The sequence below is a fragment of the Theropithecus gelada genome, chromosome 1, assembly GCF_003255815.1.
Source record: "Theropithecus gelada isolate Dixy chromosome 1, Tgel_1.0, whole genome shotgun sequence".
NCBI classification, from domain to species: Eukaryota; Metazoa; Chordata; class Mammalia; order Primates; family Cercopithecidae; genus Theropithecus; species Theropithecus gelada.
Window position 1 is genome coordinate 182,993,323 of NC_037668.1, and position 19,428 is coordinate 183,012,750.

Below are 19,428 nucleotides of genomic sequence, written 5' to 3' on the forward strand. Positions count from 1 at the left end.
AACTCCCATGTGTCCATTATTCACCATAAAAGGGACCTGAGGAAGTAACCAGGCAGTTGAACACAAAACGATGTATGAACAAAAACAGCTGTGTGTTAGCGGGAGGCACAAAAAGACAGCAGGGATCCAGGCAATGCTGTGAATTTCAAACACAAGGTCTCTTCAGTCAGGCATGGTTAAAAGGCTGCTGACTCAGAGCATCAGTTGCCCATTTCATAATTGAAAACCACTAGAGATGTGAAGAAGTCCGTGTCTAGTTACATTCAGAGTCTCACCCCAACACCACCCTCACCAACAGTCTCCCTTGAGGGAACAAAGCAGCCTCTCCTCTCACAGAAATGTCAATACCAACTCAAAGGTTTTCACCGAAAATTTAATGCCTATTCTATTTCCCAATCCAAAAAGCAGATCCCTACCTTTCCCCAGGGATTCTAAAAGGAAAACAGAGGAAAGCACAGATAGAGACAGACACAGAACAACACATGACAGACAGCACAGAAAACAAATCTGTACTACAAACATCTGGGAAGTATGTTAATTCCAGAATCAGTGTCCATCTTGAAATGGCCTGTATTCACCATAGACGCCTGTGCCAGGACGTAAGAGCTCTAAAGTGGACATATGTTTTAAACCTGATTAGAATGGCTACAAAACTGAATGATCCTGAAGTCTACCCAGGAGTCGATGCTACTTCAGCGCATGTGGCAAAAACACTGAAAACAGTAATAACCCAGCAAAAGCCTTTAAAGCAATCCTGACAATAAACAAATTTTATTACAGCTGCATTACAGATGTTCCCGCAAATGCTTATAATTTGTAGAATTCTAAGAATTTATAGTCTCCAATAGATTTTCTATCCCATGAACTTGTCTAAAATACCACAAATTCAAAACTATGTATGGACTGCTCCGAAAGTTAATCCAAGACACTGAAGGCCACTGATCATGACCCTTTACCCAAGAAGGGGCAATCACATGACCAAAGCAATTCAAGTACACAATTGCTCTTTTGGTTTCTAGCCCTCCCCCAACCTCACCACAATCTTTACCCTTAGTCCCTTGTTTATTCCCACCTCCAAAAGAACACAATTTCAATGAAAATTCTGGCATGCTCAACTCTATCAGATCACGATCCAGAATTTTTTTAGAAAAAATTCTTTAAACTTAGTGGCATCAAAACAGATGACGTCACCAGCACCATCAAAATAGGGGTACGCCTCTAATTGGGATTTGTGATGCCAGGGCAGGAAAATATCACTTCCCAGTCCCTGCCAGTGAAAACTCAAAAAAAGCTATTCAGCTCATTTCATCATGCTGTCACTACCCCGCTTCTAAAAACTGCAAAACTTTTTCCTTGGAAATCATTGGGATCCCTTCACTCTCTCTGGAGAAAGTTGATGGAAAAGCCCTGAGAAAACGTTTATGTATTTATATTTTACCAACTGACCAAAAACAAAACAAAATAAAAAACAACGGAGACAAGGGAGGACATTGAGGACATTCTAAACCCAACACTCAGCCCTCTGGTGTAGCACAGGGTGCCACCCACTCTCCCTATAAGAAAGGAACTGAGCAAGAGCATTTAAAAATCATCTGTGGGCCGGGCGCGGTGGCTCATGCCTGTAATCCCAGCACTTTGGGAGGCCGAGGCGGGTAGATCACAAGGTCAGGAGATCGAGACCACGGTGAAACCCCGTCTCTACTAAAAATACAAAAAAATTAGCTGGACGTGTTGGCGGGCGCCTGTAGTCCCAGCTACTTGGGAGGCTGAGGCCGGAGAATGGCGTGAACCTGGGAGGCGGAGCTTGCAGTGAGCCGAGATCGCGCCACTGCACTCCAGTCTGGGCGACAGAGCAGGACTCCGTCTCAAAAAAAAAAAAAAAAAATTCATCTGTGGGCCAGGAGCGGCAGCTCAGGCCTGTAATCTCAGGACTTTAGGTGGGTAGATCACCTGACGTCAGGAGTTCTAGACCAGCCTGGCTAACATGGTAAAACTCCATATTTACTAAAAATACAAAAATTAGCCAGGCATGGGGGCCCACGGCTGCAGTCCCAGCTACTCAGGAGGCTAAGGCAGGACAATTGCTTGAACCCAGGAGAAAGAAGTTGCAGTGAGCTGAGATCACACCACTGCACTACAGCCTGGGCAACAGAGCAAGACTGTCTCAAAAAAAAAAAAAAAAAAAAAAAGTACATACAATGTATACTAAACAGGTCTGTAAAGAAAGCAGAAAAGGCAGGGCAGTGATTCAGTAATACTTAGTATATTTAATCAGCCAACTCAAACCTGTAAAGTTCTACTATAGTAAGAAGAGTTCTGACTTTTTTTAAAAAGGGGATGGGGCATGAGGGAGAAAAAACAATCGTAGAATTTTAAGTTCTAGAAGTAGAGGTAGCGTGTGGTGGGAGAGCAAAAGAAAACACATTGTAAATACATGTCCTAATGGGAACTATGATCCCTTTCTTCAAAAATAAAACCAAAAAAAGTTAAGGTATCTAAGAGTCCTCTGACTGAACCTTAGCCCAGCAACACTCTGGGGAAACTAAAGAGAAAAGGAGGGAGGCAGAAAGAGAGAGGGGAAGATGGAAAGAGAGACTTACAGATTTGCAAATTCACATATACAGACATCAAAGTGAATGGTATCACTTCTGAATCTGAATAATGTTAATACTGACAAAGAAAGCTCCCGGGACTACAGTAGCTATCTATCCATCAATTAACAAAAGGTGGGTTAGACCTATTCAGTTAGCAAACTTTAACAACAAAACATACCATGTAAGGGTTAGAATTTACTTGGAGCAGAGAGGGAAAGAACTAGAATGTGAAGATAGACCAGGCAGCCTTATCTTTAATAATGTCAGATAAAGTAAGCAAGTGAACTAAACTCAGCAATTCCCAACAACCAGAAAGAAGTCATGGATAAGGCAGAAAGGAGATAAGATGGTGGCATTCCCTGTATAAATGAAAGCACTGACCATCCCTGAGGAAATGGGATAGGGTACACTTTTCCTGTCAGACACTGATAAAATCCAGGACCTCACTCTGAAATTCAATAAATTCCTTAGAAATTCCTAGAACCATTAACAACTGAATATCATGCAACTAGTTCAAGTACCCAAAACCTACAAGTCTTCCATCGAAAACAATCCTTTGGGCCAGGTGCGGCGGCTCACGCCTGTAATCCCAGCACTTTGGGAGGCCAAGGTAGATGGATCACCTGAGGTCAGGAGTTCGAGGCTAGCCTGACCAACATGCTGAAACCTCATCTCTACTAAAAATACAAAAATTAGCCAGGCGTGGTGGTGAGCGCCTGTAATTCCAGCTACTCAGGAGGCTGAGACAGAATTGCTTGAACCCAGGAGGTGGAGGTTGCAGTAAGCCAAGATCGTGCCACTGCATTCCAGCCTGGGTGACAAGAGTGAAACACCATCTAAAAAACAAAAAACAAAAAAAAAAAGAAAAAAAGAAAAAAGAAAACAATCCTTTGTTCTTCACAAATAAGAGTAATGTCTTTCTCACAGAGGATCCAGTTGAAAGAATTCATTCGGTTGCGCGCAGTGGCTCACGTCTGTAATCCCAGCACTTTGGGAGGCCAAGGCGGGCAATCACTTGAGGTCGGGAGCCTGGCCAACATGGTGAACTCCCATCTCTACTAAAAATACAAAAATTAGCTGGGTGTGGTAGCACATGCCTGTAATTGCAGCTACTCAGGAGGCTGAGGCAGGAGAATCGCTTGAACCCAGGAGGCAGAGGTAGCAGTGCACCAAGATCACGCCATTGCACTCCAGCCTGGCAACAGAATAAAACTCTGTATCAAAAAAAAAAAAAGGCAAGGTGTGGTGGCTCACGCCGGTAATCCCAGCACTTTGGGAGGCCAAGGCGGGTAGATCACCTGGTCAGGAGTTCGAGACCAGCCTGGCTAACATGGCGAAACCCCATCTCTACTAAAAAATCCAAAAATCAGCTGGGCACAGTGGTAAGTACCTGTAATCCCAGCTACTCAGGAGGCTGAGGCAGAAGAATCACTTGAACCTGGGAGGCAGAGGTTGCAGTGAGCCAAGATTGCGCCACTGCACTCTAGCCTGGGAGACAGAGCAAGACCCCGTCTCAAAAAAAAAAAAAAGAATTCATTCAAGCGCAAAGAGTGAGGGCAGTCGTCCAGGAAACATTGACGCTAAAGAATGGTGCTCAGCACTCCGCAGTGTTGGGAAAGGTGAAGATCATTTATATGGGCAAAAATAGGGGAGTAGAACAGAATTACAACATTTTCTATATAAAGCTAACATACAGATACAAGATTTGATTGGTTACTATTATACTCTAAGGGGGTTGCTTAACATTCCATTGTAAAGCAATAACAATCACAGGGGTCTCTACCTCTAGCTTCACTTAGTCTAGGTTTGAATAAAGAATAGGGTATCTGGTTATACATAACGTCTCAACACAAAGGTCCCTAAGCAACTGTCACGCACCAGAGAAGAAAAACAGCTACGCTATGTGACTCAGTTTCCAGGGCCTAACTTTTCCCTTTGGCATAATAAATTCAGAAGGTGTAGAAATTTTCTTTTCACAAGTAGAGCATATTTTTTTCTATCAATAGACACTGACAAAATCCAGGACCTCATTCTCAAATTCAATAAACTCCTTAGAAATTTCTAGAAGCATTAACAGCTAAATATCATACAACTAGTACATGTGCCCAAAACCTAAAATTCTTCCACTGAAAACAATCCTCAGCTGGGCATGGTGGCTTACACCTGTAATCCCAGCACTTTGGAAGGCCGAGGCAGGAGAACTGTTTGAGGCCAGGAGTTCGGGTCCAGTCTGGGCAACATAGAGAGACCTCATCTCTACAAAAAAATAAAATTAGCTAGGCATGGTGGTATATGCCTGTAGTCCTAGCTACTCAGGAGGCTGAGGTAGGAGGTTTGCTTGAGCCCAGGTGTTTGAGGCTGCAATGAAATGCGATTGTGCCACTGCACCCCAACCTGGATGACAGAGCAAAACCCTGTCTAAATAAAAAAATATGTATTTTTAATTAAAAAAAAATCCTCTGTTCTTCAAGGATAAGTGTAAAGCCCTTTTAACAGGAGCAATCTAAATCCAGAGATCCTCAAGCAGTGGTCTATCAGAGAAACAATGCTTAGTTCTTTAGCACTCTCATTTCTCTCCTCAATTTGAGGTCTTCCTAGAATTCACTTTCACTTACAGCAGGTCTGACCTAACATGGCAGAGTGGCAGAAGCAAAATCTATGTATCAAAGCAGGTCTGGATTTCAACCTATGCAACCTCAGAAAAGTCACTAGTCATACAATTATTCCCCAGGGGTTAACAATAGTTCTCAAGTCTGAAGAATTCAAAGAGGTAACCAGCAGGCACTTGACAAAAGGTAATTCACTTTCTTTTGTCACCCAGCTTTCAAGTTCTTCTTCTCCCCAGAATCCATCTGGCACATCCTCATTGCTCCATGAATGGCAAATAATGCCTTCACCATTATCTAACTACTTTTAGATCTTTATTCAAACAACTCTACCTTCCTGGAAAAACTCTACACTCATGTCTATTACTTTTCTTCAAGATCCAGGAAGCTTTCCTGGCTGACTTCAATCCCTACTCTTCAAAATGCTCCGCAGGTATTCTCCCAACAATTTAAAAAGTTTCAACTGGGCTGGGCGCGGTGGCTCACTCCTGTAAACCCAGGACTTTGGGAGGCGGAGGCAGGCAGATCACGAGGTCAGGAGTTCGAGACCAGTCTGACCAATATGATGAAACCCCGACTCTACTAAAAATACAAAAATTAGCTGGGCATGGTGTCGTGTGCCTATAGAGTCCCAGCTACTCAGGAGGCTGAGGCAGGAGAATCGCTTGAACCCGGGAGACGGAGGTTGCAGTGAGCTGAGATCGTGCCACTGTACTCCAGCCTGGGCAACAGAGCAAGACTCCATCTCAGAAAAAAAGTTTCAACTGAATTATTTTGCCTACAGGTCAATGTTTCTGTCTGATCTCCTCAAATACATTACAAATAAAAGTATCTTTAGGATATAAAAAGCACCTTCAATATCTATCATAACTCACACACCCCATACTACAACGTCTATGAGTGAACCATTCCCCCCCCCAGCAGTCTTATTTACATAAGTCCTTTGTCCACTAATTAGAATCAAAATGCAATAAAGCTCACCTCATTTTAAGCAGGTAGATCTTTTCAGATCATTGGAAATATTTCATAGCTTTGTAAGTTTCTCCGGCCAGGCACAGTGGCTCACGCCTGTAATCCCAGAACTTTGGGAGACCGAGACCAGCCTGGCTAACATGGTGAAACCCGATCTCTACTAAAAAAAAAAATACAAAAAACCTAGCCGGGCATGGTGGTGTGTGCCTGTAATCCCAGCTACTCGGGAGGCTGAGACAGGAGAATCGCTTGAACCTGGGAGGTGGAGGCTGCAGTGAGCCAAGATCATGCCACTGCACTCCAGCCTGGGCAAAAGACTGAGACTGTCTCAAAAATAAATAAATAAATAAATAAATAAATAAGTTTCTCCAAGAAAGCCACATAATTCAAACTTCAGACTTTTTATTTCTAAAAGGCTCAATAAGAGAAAGCCATTACCTAGACCATGTTTAAATGAATGAAGATGGGGTCTTCCCATATTTAAGTGGTATGTGGAACATTTATGTTTCACCATGGAAATTAAATAGCAAGTTACATAAGCACCAGACATTGTGACCAAAGCATATGCCACGGAAAGACATTCTTAAAGAATTCTCTAAACCTGCAGCAAAACCCACAGACTTATCATCTTACCACATCAAACGATGAAGCATCAACCAAAACCACTACCTGCTTAAAGTGAGGTGAGAACAGAGGACCGCTCTTCCCCAGGTTTCCCATGCTGCACTGCCTGAGGCGTCTATCAAGCATGATCGTATGAGAGGGCTCTGCAGGTACTTCAATGAAAATGGGCTCATAACTCAATTAAAACCAGCTAGTTCACTGATGTGATCACTCAACAAGTATCTGTCAATGCCTATTAATGCCAGCAACTTTTGGTAGAGGGGAGAAAGACAGTAAGAGAAATATATTTTAGATGATGAAGCCTCACATGGTGTTCTATTCTAAGCCAAAAATCATACCAAAAAAAAAAAAAACAATATTATATTGTACAATTGGCTGAGAGTTTCTTAATTAACTTTTTTATTTGAGGAATAATTTACATATAATGAAGGATACAAATATTAAATGTATAGCTCTGAAATTTTACATATGTAAAATTTATTCTTGAGCTCCACCCAGCTCAAGAATAGAACACAAAATCAGAACTCTAAAGAAGACGGGAAAAAAAGAGACTGGTCATTAACCAGGTCTCTGAAAACAGACAGGTACCTGTATAGTCACTGCCACAATCATTCTGGTTAGCAGAAACTTTCATGCATACACAGTACTGTGATTTATCATCATGAAACAAAATTTACTGAGTCCTTAACTCTACACAAGACCACATACCAAATTCAAGAAAAGGAAAAAGAGGCCAGGCATGGTGACTCATACCTCTATTCCCAGCCCTGTGGGAGGCCAAGGCAAGAGGATCACTTGCACCTAGGAGGTCAAGGCTGCAGTGAGCTCTGATTGCACCACTGCACTTCCAGCTTGGCAACAGAGTGAGACTTTGTCTCTTTTAAAAAAAAAAAAAAAAAAACAAGCAATGTGAAGAAGACTGATTCTGAATTAGTATCTCCTCCAACTTTCAAAACAAAAAGATAAAATAACAAAAATCTAAAAATAAAACAATCCAACGTTGGCCTCAATATAAGAGGAAGCAGCCACACGCGGTTGGAAACAAAGAGTAAAAGAAGGGAACTGAGGAAATGTAACTCCTAAAGTTCAAAAGAAATAAGGTAAATCCCCTTATTCATTTCCCAGCCTTAGCATAAGGTTCTTCTCCCACAAGAGATCTGAGGGTGCCATTGGCTAAGAAAGAGTGAAGTCTGCTTTATTCTATTTCATGAATATGTAGCTGTACCAGGCTGACTGGGCCCACTTATTTCAGGCTGGCCCCTAGAAGAGCACACGCATAGAAAAGCAGACACACTTAATTAGTGCCACCCTAGTCTGGTGCAGTACTCTAAAATCTCAGGAATGTTTCTATAAATGGGTTTTCTGGTAACCCCTATTAGCAAGCTGTCAGTTTTAGACCCAAATGAGCAAACACCTAACTTTATCATGTCACAAGAAAGGGGATGCTTGCAAATTCCAGCAGGGCCCTCTTACACAGGTGGTTTGTTTTTTTTTTTTTTTTAATCTTTTTTTTCTTATTTTTAAATTATTTTATTTTACTCTATTCTTCTCCACAGGGCAAGTTCTATCTTAAGTCTTATAGCAAGCAACCAAGGCAAAGTAATAAAATCAGCACAAAATCATCTTGAAATTATACACTTTCAAGCTGACAACTTAAAAGAAACATTAATCCCATATTTTTAAAAACCTCAGAAATTTTCAGCAGTAAAAATAAACAAACAGCTCTGCTCTAAACTTTAACACCTTTCCCTAAAACCCAAACAGAACAGTGGTAGAGCTGTCAATAAAGTCCAGCAGGAAAAATGAACAAGAAGCAGGGCCGGGTATGGTGTCTCAGGCCTGTACTCCCAGCATTGGGAAGCCGAGACGCGCAGATCACCTGAGGTCGGGAGTTCCAAACCAGCCTGACCAACATGGTAAAACCCCCTCTCTACTAAAAATACAAAACTAGCTGGGTGTGGTGGCACATGCCTGTAATCCCAGCTATTCGGGAGGCTGAGGAAGGAGAATCTCTTGAACCTGGGAGGCAGAGGTTGCAGTGAGCCAAGATCATGCCACCGCACTCCAGCCTGGGTGACAAGAGAGAAACTCTGTCAAAAAAAAAAAAAAAAAGAAGCAACTGTTGCTGCTGCCTATTAACTCTAGATGAATATGTGGTTACTGCTCAACAGCCTAACCACTTTAATGTGGAATACACTGGGCTATACCATACTCTACATTTACAGTTCTTCACTATCCTAAAGAGACAGTATGCCTATCTTCTAAATCTACTCATGATGACTTCACTAAACTTAAAAAGATGCTATATACAACAAGCAAATAAGATACTTCATTGTAACCTCTCCCCTCAACTGCTTAATAATTCCTTTTAAGAATCTATTTCAACAATGTACATGTGAATATACATATTTTATTTAATTTTTGAGATAGCGTCTATGTCGTCCAGGCTCGGGTGTAGTGGGTATTCAACAGGCGCAATCATGGTGTACTACAGCCTCAAACTTCTTAGCTCAAGTGATCCCTCTGCCTCAGCCTCCCAAGTAGCTGAAACTATAGAATATATATATGCTTTAAATAAAATTTGCTTATGTCCATTTTTAAAGGAAAAAAACACAAATTAACATTTCAGAAATACATATTCACATGTGAGAATTCGTGAGTTTTCTCCTAAGATTTATTTAGGCTGACTTCAAGTCACATAACAGTCTAATTTTTACCCAAAAAAGGACAGTCATAGGCCTTTCCAATTCCATACCTTAGCCATGGACTGGACTTGGCTAAGAAGGCCATCATTTGCCTACCCCCAAATAGAGAGACACATGGGCCTCTGCATCTACACCTCATCTAAGAATGAGGTCAGGGCAATGATCCCCTGAATCACTACACATCCAGGAATTTGCATTGGTGCTAATACATAACAAAAAATTAACCAATACTAGTCATCTTTAACTGAACTAAAAGATTACTAAACCCCTGACTCGTCCTTCAAAAACTTCATGGTTTAAAGGTGGAAACAGACAAGTAAAGAAACAGATAATCCTGTGTGATAGGGACTGTGATAAATACCCACAGGGTGGTGTGAGTGGGAGACCTAATCCAAGCCAGGGAGTAGGGCAGAAAGGGGAGACAGAGAGAGAGAAACGGGGGAAGGAGTCCTAAAGGATATTAACACCTGGGAGAAGTGTTCCAAACCAAAGAACAGCCCTGTGAGCACACGAAGCGACAAAAGGGTCCAGATCTTAAAGTACCCTGTACACCATGCCAAGGAGTTTGGACTTCATCCTAAAATCTTGAGGAACCACTGCAGAATTTTTAGCTGCAAAATTGTATATCAGATTTGCATTTTAGAACCATCACTCAGTCCAAAGGATGGCTGCCCAAATATAAAGGGCAAAGCTGGAGGTAGAAAGCCCACCAGTTTATTAGGAGGCTGTGGCAACAATCCAGGTGAAATGCAATGGGAACTTACAGTAAAGCAGGGACAAAGAGGATGGAAAGATAAGCATTCAAGACATATAGTGCCTAGATACAGAAGGTAAAAGTAGAGTCTTGGACAGATTATAGTAAGGATTGGTGGGAAAGAAAGGAGTGAAGTTACAGCTACCCAGAACTGACCCACCTCACAGCAGTGGATCCTAACTGTTTCCCAGGGTAGTCTTTACTCATGAAGCCTGTCAAGCATGGTTCTTTCAGGAGAGACTTGGGCAACATAAGTTGACAGCCTCAGGGTTAGACAGCAGTGTAGTTCATTAACATAGGGAATACCAAAAGAGCTTTGAGTTGGGTAAGACAACAAGGAGTGAATTTAGTTTTGAATATGGTCTCTGGATATCCCAAATTGACCAGAACCAACAAGTTTTCAGATATGGAAAAAGAGGTGACTAGAAATACAACTTCAGAATTTAAAAATTTACAAATGAAGTTGCAAATAAAGCCTTGAGACCAACATGAGTTCATCTACAAAGCGTGAACAGCATGAAAAGACAGGAATCTAGGAACATAAATAAAAAGGAGTAAGGCCAGGCGCGGTGGCTCACGCCTGTAATCCCTGCACTTTGGGAGGCCCAGGCGGGCGCATCATGAGGTCAGGAGATCGAGAGCATCCTGGCTAACACGGTGAAATCCAATGTCTACTAAAACTACAAAAAATTAGCCAGGCGTGGTGGCGGACGCCTGTAGTCCCAGCTACTCGGGAGGCTGAGGCAGGAGAATGGCATGAACCCGGGAGGTGAAGCTTGCAGTGAGCCAAGATGGGGCCACTGCACTCCAGCCTGGGCGACAGAGCGAGACTCATCTAACAAAAAAATAAATAAATAAAAATAAAAAATAAAACAAAAATAAAAAGGAGTAGGCAGGAGAAAAAACAAGGAAAACCAAAGGAGTATGGTATCTCTGAACCAGGGTATACATGAAATTTTTAAAGTGGCTTAGGATAAAGTAGACATTCTTTTGACAGACTCGTTAGAGAAGCTGCAAGCTGCAAGAACGAATGCAATCAACTAAGTAGTCAAAGACTTATCTCCCCCATGACTTTTGGCAAATCACAACCCTAAGCATCTTTGCCTTCATCGCATTGTGAGAAATCTCATCAGTGATAAATTGGAGGCCTTATAAGCTGTAAAATGTAAAATACAGACATCCTTGATTTATTATTGTAATGTCATTATGAGTGTATAAATTCCTAATAGAGTATAATCTTCTGAAGACAGGACCCTCAATCTTCTACATCTTTCTATCAGGTACAGTGGTATATACTTCAAGAGTATTTTTTAAAACGTTTGCAGAATATCTGCCAATAACATGAGAAAGTATGCACAGGAGGAAGGAGTGCATAGCAAAAGACACACCCAATTTTTAAAAATTATTTAGAATTGAAATAGTCAAAACTTGATTCCTCCCACATATGTGACCAATGACAAATGGAAGAGGTGAGCTCAGGATGCCTTATAGCTCCAACTTCTCACCTAATGTGTAAATTCTTTTTTGAATGCCCTTAGAATGGAGAAGGAATTTGGAGAAAAAGCAGTGAACTGTAGAACAGGAAAACAGCCAACAGCAACTTTATAAAACTGTGTTCAACAACTGCTGGCCATTAAGGAAGAGCTCCTTAACTCCTCAAGTTGCAACCTGCAAAATGTAAATCAGGCCTTTGTGAGACAAACTAAAATAGTGTCCCCTCAGGGTGCACAAATACCACAGTGAAGTCACCACAGTGAGCTATTCCCTGACACAGTCAGAACCCACCTTGCAAAGGTTTTTCCTGGAGGGAGAAATTGCCATTTGTTCCATGTTAAATACATACACACTCAGCAGACGACCAAAGAGAATAAATGGCAATAGCCTATATATCAATTATTCTAATTTACACACACACAAAAAGATATTCAGATACAGATTTAAAAGCTTCATTTAATCACTACTGGTTCCTACAGTTTATGAGGAGCTTGGAAACTAATCTGGTCTCAGTGTTAATTTTAGGAGTTCCATAAACTTTGGATTGGGTTGGTTTTATAAGCACTCTTTTCCTTAATCTAACTGTTTTTAGAAAAAGGAAAAGCTACCTTTCTCAAGATTAGGATCCTGTCTGCCAAGTTTCCATCCACAATGATTATCAAATTAATTAAAGGGGCTGTTTAATAAAAGGCAAATCCTCAGCTACAATCATAGTATCAACTACCCCCCTAGTACTGATAAAAACTTACTGTAAGACATAAAAGCCAAACTTTTTAACAGCAATTGAATAATCCATCCAGAAGTTGACGGCAAAACAAAAAAGACTTCTTTTTAGAAAAGGGTGGCTGGTTGAGATTTCTCCCCATAACAAGCAGAAAGTGCAATTCTGGTTCCCATAGCAACTTTAACTCTTTTTATCCGAGGACGCACTATACCCTGCACCCTGGATTACTGTGTATGGTGCTTTTAAGCTTTTAAGATGGCCGTTTTCAAAATCAACGCTGATTTTCCTGGCTTTTGTACAGCAAATGATGATACAGGTACAATAATCAGATTTGTATTTGCCATCTCTTAAAATATGCCTCAGCCTCCCAAAAAGTACCAGTTACAATGATCCTATAATTTGATATATACATGTGTATGCACAAAAAATTTCTAGAGGGTCATATTAATGTAAGAAATTGTGAATGGTGGTCTCTAGGGCGTGGAGCTTAGCAGGCAGTGATAAAGAGACTCACTTGTCACTATACTTACTGTTTGAATTTACAAAGTCATGTTTCATTTTTATAATTTAAAAAAGTCAGTGCCCAAACACTTACATAACTACTTACATTTCTTATGTACGATTTGACTGCTTATTTTAAAGTTTACTGTACTGAAAGTTCAACATCAAAAGGAAGGCTAGAAAAGTGGTGGCTAGACCTAGCTCTTTCACACTACTCATTTCTAGTTTCACATGCTCTGTAAGGGCGAAGCACAATATGCATCACTTGCTTAAGGGTATGTGAAATTTGAACTGGAAGGGAGATTTAATAGATGCACAAAACAGTCATGGTACTTTAATTCATGGGAAATAATCAGTTAGCTGCAGCCCATGGAGTAACTGGAGTTGGGGAGTGAATATGCTGAACATCAAAACACACAGTGACACATAACACCTTGCATACTTGTCATAAATTGTTGATCAAAACATACATGTATACATATAATCTTATCATTAAAGACGAGGTGGGGACAGGGGAGAGAAAGAGAAACCTCAACCTCACTACACACAAACCTTTCCCCCTTCCCACCTCCTCCACGACACATGACTTCTTCCAGGATGTCATTTCTGATCCAAGAACAAGTGTAAGTCAAGTATCCGAGTCAAGTTAGCTTAAACTAAAAAGTACGTATTTTTACAGTTAATCACAATACTTGTAAGAAAATACTTTTAACTTACAAAGTTTTAAACTCAGTTTTATGAATTTTATTTAGCAACAATATTACCAAAAGTTGAGGGAAATTTCAGCAAAACCAAGTCCAAGCATAAAACATTTTATAGTAAAAAGTGATGTTAGAGGCAAACTCTAAGATCTCTTTTGACCTTTTAATCAACCATGACCCAAAGTTAACATACCTGCCTCCCAGTGGGAGCAATCTAACTTAACTGATACCAGCTTACTCTACCACATTATCTTTGCAACAGGGTAGTAATCACTGAGTAACCTATCTACCTCTGAAATCACCTTAAACGACCTTTAGCTACACAGTGCCTACAAGAGAAAATTCAGAGAGCCAAGAGCCCCACCTTTATGTAAATAAGAGACTGTTGTTCAGTAATTGTCGATTGAATTTCAGGCATCTGAGATTTGAGACATCAGGCAACGCCTTTTCTTTGAAAATTTTAAAATCTGAAAATGAACAAAATAAGACTTCAAGGGTATTCAAACTTGAACACAGAAACTTTAACAAGTCAAAAGTTAAACAAAAATACTTAGATACAAATTTCAAAAATAATTTTGACCAATTTAAAAAATATAACAGGAGAAAAAAAAGAGCAATCCCACACATCTTAGGAAACCCTCGGTCACTAGCTATGTCTTTAGAAAGGCACCTTTAAAAAACTGAACTCAGTGCACTTTACTTCTTCAATCCCTGAAAAACAGATACCTCATAGTATCATTTTATGAAATTATTTTCAAAATGTTTCATTTGTTTAATGACTCAACTGCAAATAAGATGTTAAATAATTCTGCTTTTCTAACACTTATTCCACACACAATAATTTAATTCCACTTTTCAAAGTACTTTTTGTAAGTCAAATTCTTTCTCTGGAATCCTGATACTTAAATAAAGTTTAGTGTACCGGAGAGCAGCAAAACCATGATCAAAAGAACCATTTGCCAACAACATGTTCCTTTCCAACACCCCTAAGGGATATTAGCCTCACAGAATTACCCTCCCTTGACAGAAGAATGGCTTGGGGCAGTCTGTTCTCTCTGGAAGTTCGTTAGTACCAGCTACTGGTAATAATCAAGCCTTCCAAGGCAATGGGGAGTGAAGCGCTAAGTCAAATGTCAGTTTCCCACACATCGGTTCCTCGGTTAAACACAATAATGAAACTTTCTGCCTATTTACATATCTCAATAGATGAGGAAAAACTTACCTAGATCGAACATTATTTTTGGTACTTCCAGATACACGTCCATCCTCATCCACTGCCCTGCCATGAAGTTTTCTATACATCCCTTTCCTGATTTCTGAAAGATCACTTATACGTGTTTCTACACTTGCTTTGAATGAAAGCAAAAGGGAAGACAGTAAAGGAGAGCCTTTTTACCCAGGGACAAGGCTGTGCCCAGCAATTACAGTGAGTGCACTTCCTTTTGTTTATTCTGCACCAGGATTAGCAGTCAAATCGCTCTGTGGCTTATTTTAAGGCTGAGCAGCTATAAAGAACAATAACTTCAAAAGTGAATTTATGTTTTAATTCCACATAGGCAATATAGGCAGCGAAGGCATTTGCTCCTCTCAAATTCCCCCTTAACAGAACAATCACCCTCAGCCCTGGAGGGACATCTAAACATTTTAAAGACGAAAATGTTACGGCAGACCTTCTTGTTTCTGATCCAAGTATGCGCTATGACGGCCTTGCTAGCAAAGAGAAAAGTGGGGATGGGAGTTTCTGATTAACGCTTCAGAAAAAAAAAAAAAAAGGTGGAGGGGGGGAACCACAATCCTAACAGCCGAAATGCAGAATAATCAGAGAGCCAGAATCCCGTTAAGTCAGAAAGAACAGGAAAGCAGAGAGACTCGTGCGGAACATTCTGGCCCTCAAGGGATGTTAAAAGCTAGATCTATTTCAGAAGTTGGAGAAAGGAGTTTCTGTGTGGCCCATGCCGGGGAACAGAGAGCCAACACGCGGCTGTCTGGGTCCGTGAGGCCGGCTACGGGGACGGAGCCGGTCCGGGAGCTGGGCTGCTGGCGAGCAGTAGCAGGGGACGGGGCTGTCACCGCTTACCCAGGTGCAGCGTGAGGTTGATGGAGCTGGGGTACTGCACCCCGGCCAGCATGGTCTGGCTTTGCCACCAGGTGGTGTCGGCCTGGTTGTTGTAGTCGGTCAGGAAGGCTGCCCCGTGCTGCAGGTGGGGCTGCCCGGCGTCGCACAGGTGACAGGACTTGGTGACCCCGGTCACCCCGGTCTGCACACAGTACTCCTCGGGCGGAGTCCCACACGTGTTGGTAGCCACCACGGTCACGTTGAAGGCGGCGTTGACGAACTCGGGCATGCAGCGCTGCGGCCGCCCGCCCTCGTCCGTGCACTCGTCCATGGCTGCCTGGGCACAGCCCGCCGCGGCGGCCGCCAACACGGCCAATACGGGCCAGAGCCGCCCCCGGCGCCGCAGGGCCGGCGCGGCTCGCTGGCTCCCCCTCATCCCGCCGCCCGCACGCTGGGCCACGGCGAAGGCAAGGGCACCGGCGCGTTCCTCTAGCCTAGCGGCGTTCCCCGGAGGCCGCTTCGCTGCTTGAGCCTGGGGGCCCAGGGGCCTGACTCCCGAGCGGGCGGTGGCGGCGACTCGCGCCGGAGAGACTGACGGGCGGGCGCCCCTAGCGAGGACCGCGCTGCTCGCCGACCGCGGCCCCCGCGCGCCGCCTCCGCGCTTCCCTAACCTACCCCGCGAAGCAGCCTGCACTCCGCGCCGACCCCCGACTTCCGAGCGCGTGCCCGAGTGCGCGCCCCCGGGGAGGAAGGAGCAGGGGGTGGGATCGGCAGGGTCGGGTGGGGTCTGGGAGAGGAGAAAGCCCAACCCGGTCTCCTCTCAGCAACTCCCGCGGTCCCTGGGGCAACTCCCTGGCCCTGCGCGCCCCATGGACTGCGCGTCCGTCCCGGCGACTCCAGGCGGCGGCGGGGGCGGCGGCGTCTCGTGCTCGGGCCCGCGGCGCGCGACCGGGGGGAGGGGCGCGCGGGGTGGGCGGGGAGCCGGGGAGGGGGTTGGGGGAGAGGAAGGGAGGGGAGGGGAGGAGAGGGCGGCAGGATGGTGCATGCCGGGAGGGAAGGGCGGCCTCGCAGACCCGGCTCCCCGCGCGGGAGTCGCCGGGGTCCTCGGCCTCCGCGGCCTGGGAGACTCTGCGTTGCGGGAGGAGGCGGGGGAGGGCGCCTTAGAGGGGCGACGCCGGGTCAGGAGGTCGCTCGGGGTCGTCCCTGGGGCCTCGCGCCCATTTGGGCTGTGGCAGGAGGGTCCCCGCCCAGCCAGGTGTCGGTCCCACCCGGGAGCGCCCGCTGCTGCCCGGGGTCCCGCGCCAGCCCCTCCCGAACCGAAGTCCGGGGCGTCCATGGGGCCGACACTGTCCCTGGAGAATCAGAAGGGCCCGCAGCAGCCAGATGAGTTTTGTGAAGCGATTTCCTGCCGCTGAATTAAAGTGTAACCAGTCGTTTTACCGGGGCAAGGAAGGAAGTGAAAAGGCTGGGAATGGAATGACATTTTTCCCTTGGGTACGCACGACCCACTGCGAAATTCTTCCGCTGTGTTGTTTGTGTTCCTCGGCTTGCCTTTAAAAGACTCGAAATTATGTGGATTCTGACATCCTCCTTTTCGGGCCTGCTGAGTCACGGAATGTTCTCAGTGCCAGAATGACTCAGTTCACAGAAACTGAGCCAGAAGATCATGAGTTTTAGTCCCTGAGCAGAACCTGGGCGCTTACCCAGGGCTGATACGGCAAGCAGAGACCAGGGCAAGGAGGCAGCAGCTTGAAACCCTTGGCGTCCCCAAGCAGAGAGGAAGGATGCACATAGTGGATGACACGGATTTGTTTTGTTCTAGCTTTTGAGGAACTTGATGATAAGGTGTGGATAATAAGTACACGGCAAAAACAGAACAAAAAAAAAAAAAAACCACATGCATAGTTTCGGACCCAGTTGTCCCATTAAGATAGGGATAATGGGAATCTGAAACAAGGAAATAAGCATATGTTAGGTGACTCTGGATAGTTAGGGTCAGTGTTAGACGCAAACTGCTAGTTAGGAAAACCTTAAGGATAATGTTCTGGTCGGATGAAGAAGGGAGGGGAATCTAGGGACGTATTACACGACTGAGCTTACTTAGCAAGTATGTTCATCACTGTTCCGTTTATTTGATGAGATGGGTGGAGATTATGGATGGCTAAAGGTGCCTCATTCTTGGCACCTTCTCTTTGGGAGAACTAAGTTGTGGGGGCTATAATAATTTTTTAATCCTTTCATACATGAGTTGAAGCAAAATAAATACGTTCATTTACACCTAGAGGGGATTATGTGCTCTCTCAGTCCTTCGTTGTACTTGAGAACAAACGTGGGCATATAAAACAAAAATAAGGATGTTAGTTGTAAATAAAGCTACAGATTTGTAATAAACGTGTCTGTATTTTAATAAACATGTTAATGAATTTGCGTTATTATACGTTTTTAGTACTTTGTTATATAGTGGCCAAAGAGTGGGTCTGTTTCCAACAATCAAAATAAAGGCAAGGAGACCCCCAAAGGCTGTGAAATCAACATAAATGGGTTTCTTTGTCATTGCTGCCTTTTGAGTCCTAATGTCCAAGATTAACATCAAGATATTACTTATGCGAATTTTCCGTAATTTAATTACCAGAGCCTATCTGATATTTGTAAAGCACATATAGAGACCTTGAATTAATCCCTCAATTCTCTTGCTTATAGAAATGTGTTACAGTGACAAACATCTGTTTTGAAAAGAGGTAAAGTGTAACCAGCCAGTGGGCTTGGTGATAAAAATTCTGCTCCGTTATTTGGATCTTGATTCAAACAAATCAATGGTTAAAACAGAATTTTTAAGACAATTTGAGAAATTTGAACACTAATTAGATGTTTGATGATATCAACGAATTATTTTAGCCACCTGGAGATGCCAGTCTACTAAATAGACTTAGTATTTAAAGAAAAAAAAAAGTGAAAGTGTGTAAAATTTTCTTTTACTGCAGGTTACCCTATTTTTCAAAAAACTCCAGAGCCTTTTGAATGCATGTTCTTAAGTGCTTAGAAATTTCATTATCAGCCGGGCGCGGTGGCTCACGCCTGTAATTCCAGCACTTTGGGAAGCCAAGGCGGAGGATTGCTTGAGTTCAAGAGCAGCCCAGCCAACATAGTGAAACCCTGACTCTACTAAAATTACAAAAATTAGCCGGGCCGGCCGGGGTCGTTGGCTCACGCCTGTAATCCCAGCACTTTGGAAGGCTGAGGCAGGTGGATCACTTGAGGTCAGGAGTTCCAGAGCAGCCTAGCCAACGTGGTGAAACCCCAACTCTACTAAAAAATACAAAAATTAGTTAGGTGTGGTGGCGCGCGCCTGTAATCCCAGCTACTCAGGCAGCTGAGGCAGGACAATCGCTTGAACTGGGGGGGGCGGAGGTTGCAGTGAGCCAAGATCACGCCACTGCACTCCAGCCTGAGCGACAGAGGAAGACTCTGTCTCAAAGAAAAAAAAAAAAAATCATCCCGGCGTTGTGTCGCATGCCTGTAATCCCAGCTACTCGGGAAGCTGAGACAGTAGAATTACCTGAATCCAGGAGGTGGAAGTTACAATGAGCGAAATTGTACCACTGCACTCCAGCCTGGGTGAGGCTCTGTCTCAAGAAAGAGAAGAGAAGAGGGGAGGGGAGGGGAGGGGAGGGGCGGGGGGGGAGGGGGAGGGGAGGGG

The 19,428-nt window shown here is 43.6% G+C and overlaps 1 protein-coding gene across 1 annotated transcript in view; it reads right to left on the reverse strand.

Annotated features, from left to right (window-relative positions):
- The window catches only part of LAMC1 (laminin subunit gamma 1), a 121,666-nt gene extending 105,247 nt beyond the window's left edge, over nucleotides 1–16,419 (reverse strand). The window contains exon 1 of the mRNA XM_025382569.1: nucleotides 15,753–16,419. Coding sequence (XP_025238354.1) covers nucleotides 15,753–16,167 — 415 coding nt within the window. The 5' untranslated portion in view covers nucleotides 16,168–16,419. The remainder of the gene's footprint in view (nucleotides 1–15,752) is intronic.
- Nucleotides 16,420–19,428: the final 3,009 nt, after the last annotated feature.